Source organism: Cupressus sempervirens, chromosome 10 (assembly GCF_028749045.1).
Source record: "Cupressus sempervirens isolate cs-2001-9-10 chromosome 10, ASM2874904v1, whole genome shotgun sequence".
Lineage (NCBI taxonomy): Eukaryota > Viridiplantae > Streptophyta > Pinopsida > Cupressales > Cupressaceae > Cupressus > Cupressus sempervirens.
In genome coordinates, this window is record NC_143127.1 from 325931865 (window position 1) to 325935587 (window position 3723).

A 3723-nucleotide genomic window follows, 5' to 3' on the forward strand; every position below is an offset into this window, starting at 1 on the left:
CAACTGAATAATTCTTGCAACAGTAGTAAAGCAGATCTCTATGGCGAATACTTCAGGACCTACAATAATGGACAAGCAAGAAGTTTCACGATTATAAAACATCTGTTTTACGGATGGTTGAAAAATTGCAAGCGACTACAGTGTTCAGGACAATGGACACAGACAGATTCACAAAATAAAGAAATTTATACAGAACCCAAATTATTTACTACCACAGTTTATGAACGACCAAAATCTGACAGTTGAAAACATAAAAGCCTTAAAATTGACCATCTGCACTAATCTATGCTCAAACTGCATAATACAGTTAGCGGTGATAAAGCAGAACTTTATGAAGACTACTTCAAGATCTACAAAATGGACAAACAAATAAACTTCACGATGAGGACTGAGTAGATAGGAAGGCTGAGATACAGAGAAAATAGAAAAAATAAATAGAGACTTAGAATAAACCATGACGGTTTTAAAAATATTCACAGATTAAAAAAAATGAAATTAGTCATTCCACATTTAACACACCTGCAGATGATAAATCAAAGAAAAGCCTAATATATACACAATAATCCCATAAGGGACTGAAAATCAAATATGAAATATCTAGCAGAAAGTATCATATTATATAACTGTTTCAAAACATAATAGTTTTTTAATCAGCCATTCAGGCTCGAGCATAAAAAGACCTACTTATATCTAACATACTAAACTGCGAAATGAAGTTCTTATTTGCAACTTTAATCAAACAGTATCAGAAAGGGCAGTCTGTAGGTAGTCTACATCCCACCACGAAGACGAAGCACGAGATGAAGGGTGGATTCCTTCTGGATATTATAATCCGCCAAGGTACGCCCATCTTCCAGCTGTTTGCCAGCAAAGATAAGCCTCTGCTGGTCTGGCGGAATACCCTCCTTGTCCTGGATTTTAGTCTTCACATTGTCAATTGTGTCCGAGCTTTCAACTTCCAGAGTAATGGTCTTGCCGGTGAGGGTTTTCACAAAAATTTGCATACCTCCCCTGAGACGGAGCACAAGGTGGAGAGTGGATTCTTTCTGGATGTTATAGTCGGCCAGTGTCCGTCCATCCTCGAGTTGCTTTCCTGCAAAGATTAGCCTTTGCTGATCTGGGGGAATGCCCTCCTTATCCTGGATCTTGGCCTTGACGTTGTCAATGGTGTCCGAGCTCTCCACTTCCAGGGTAATAGTCTTGCCTGTCAGTGTTTTCACAAAAATTTGCATACCTCCCCTGAGACGCAGTACAAGGTGAAGGGTGGACTCCTTCTGGATGTTGTAATCGGCCAAAGTCCGTCCATCCTCAAGTTGCTTTCCTGCAAAGATAAGCCTTTGCTGATCTGGGGGGATGCCCTCCTTATCCTGGATCTTGGCCTTAACGTTGTCAATGGTGTCCGAACTCTCGACTTCCAGGGTAATTGTCTTACCTGTCAGCGTTTTCACAAAAATTTGCATACCTCCCCTAAGACGCAGCACAAGGTGGAGCGTGGATTCTTTCTGGATGTTGTAGTCGGCCAACGTCCGTCCATCCTCAAGCTGCTTTCCTGCGAAGATAAGCCTCTGCTGGTCTGGGGGGATGCCTTCCTTGTCCTGGATCTTAGCCTTGACATTATCAATGGTATCTGAGCTCTCCACTTCAAGGGTGATTGTTTTTCCGGTGAGGGTTTTCACGAAGATCTGCATACCTCCCCTAAGACGCAGAACTAGGTGAAGGGTAGACTCCTTCTGAATGTTGTAATCCGCCAATGTGCGCCCATCCTCGAGTTGTTTCCCCGCAAAAATCAGCCTCTGTTGGTCAGGTGGAATACCCTCCTTGTCCTGGATCTTGGCTTTAACATTGTCGATGGTGTCAGAACTCTCTACTTCAAGTGTGATTGTCTTTCCAGTGAGGGTTTTGACAAAAATCTGCATGCCTCCCCTCAGACGGAGAACCAAATGAAGGGTGGACTCTTTTTGAATGTTGTAGTCAGCCAGTGTGCGTCCATCCTCGAGCTGTTTCCCAGCGAAGATCAGCCTCTGCTGGTCCGGAGGAATGCCCTCCTTATCCTGGATCTTGGTTTTAACGTTGTCAATGGTGTCCGAGCTCTCCACTTCAAGTGTGATGGTCTTTCCAGTGAGGGTTTTGACGAAAATCTGCATTCCTCCCCTCAGACGCAGAACCAGGTGAAGGGTCGACTCCTTTTGGATATTGTAATCCGCCAGGGTGCGCCCATCCTCGAGTTGCTTGCCGGCGAAGATGAGCCTCTGCTGATCTGGAGGAATTCCTTCCTTGTCCTGGATCTTAGCCTTGACATTATCAATTGTATCTGAGCTTTCCACCTCAAGAGTGATGGTCTTTCCAGTAAGGGTCTTTGACAAATATCTGCATCTTGGGTACTAAAAGTTCCGACTTAATAATCTGCAAATTATTGACCCTTAAATTAGGAAATTTCACTCCCTCGAGGATTGATGAATATAGATTTTAACATGTACGAAATCATTCTTAAATTAACCATACGAGCCAAAAAAAAAAACGTCGGATTTCTAGATTTCTTATAATCTGTCAATTAAACAATACCCTTCACTGTAAGCAAAATTTTCTTATTTAAGGATCATCAAGAAACCATTACCACTACGCCTACATTATAATCAGATCTACCAAACCAAACAAAGCCCTACGAGCAAGCCAGATTTGTCATGGGCGATAACCAGACAGTTAAAGAAATATAATTGGAACAGATCGAGGACCAGCAAACCACCATTCACGCCAAGAAACGATCTAAATTATCATGGTAGAAAACACCGCAAAAAGGCACCCTTGAGAAGAACCCAGAACGAGAAACCCTTGAAATCAACCCAGAAGCAAAAACCCTTGGAATTAACCTAAAAGAAGAGACACTTAAACGTCGAGCTAAAAATACCCTAGATGCAAAAATCGCACTTGCAACACATCAACAAATACTGGAAATGATTACACACCTGTTTTAACAGAGACTGCCGATCACACGCCTCCAGCCACAGAAAAGAGAACAAAGCTACAATGTGAGAACAATGAGGGCGAAGAGCTATAGTTATACCCAATCCTTCTCCTCATTCGCCACCGATCACCGGTCACCGCCCACGTCAGCGAATAATGGGCGGTTTTCAGGATAATTATTGAGATACCTTAGATTGTCCTCTATATTAGTTGGGTTATATGAAGGGGCTTAGGTAGGGTCCTATGGAGGGGGCTTAGGCAGGGGGCTTGGGTTATATTTAAGGAACCAAAGGTCCCATGAATTTTTTGAGGGGGCTAGAGCTTTAATTGTAATATTTTCCTAAAAATAGGAACTCCTACTTTTTAGATGTTTTATTTTGAGTCATTTGTTAGCAATCAGTTCATCTTTTTCCCTCCTAAACAGTCGTGCCAAAACAATTTGAAAATAAATATAGTTTTATTTATTTAATCTTTCATAGTGTGCGCGGCAAAAAATTGCACAAAGTCAGCATAACTCGAAGACGGGTACTATATTTTCAAATAATATTTGTTATTTCTTTCCATTGACCTATTTTGTAAAAAAATGCAAGAGTTGTTTTTTTTTCATTTGTTTTCTTGCTTGTAGGATATTTATGCAGTTGGTTCAATGATTTTATGAAGATTAATAAAATTTAGAAGTTTGAAAATAAATATTAAAATATTGATACACAAGGTTTTTAGAATCATTGTCTATGAACTATATTTAATTCATATATATAAAGT

At 40.8% G+C, this 3723-nt stretch overlaps 1 protein-coding gene across 1 annotated transcript; it reads right to left on the reverse strand.

Annotated features, from left to right (window-relative positions):
- Positions 1–587: 587 nt before the first annotated feature.
- Positions 588–3028, reverse strand: LOC149533940 (polyubiquitin-like). The gene is made up of 2 exons (XM_089804602.1): positions 2964–3028; positions 588–2403 (listed from the first exon to the last, which is right to left on the reverse strand). Exon 2 carries the CDS (start codon positions 2142–2144, stop codon positions 771–773), a length of 1374 nt encoding a protein of 457 aa, XP_089660728.1. The 5' UTR covers positions 2145–2403; positions 2964–3028; the 3' UTR covers positions 588–770.
- Positions 3029–3723: the final 695 nt, after the last annotated feature.

What these genes read in the sequence shown, in the direction of transcription:
- LOC149533940 (XM_089804602.1), bottom strand. Translation starts at nt 2,144, where the DNA reads ATGCAGATTTTCGTCAAAACCCTCACTGGAAAGACCATCACACTTGAA.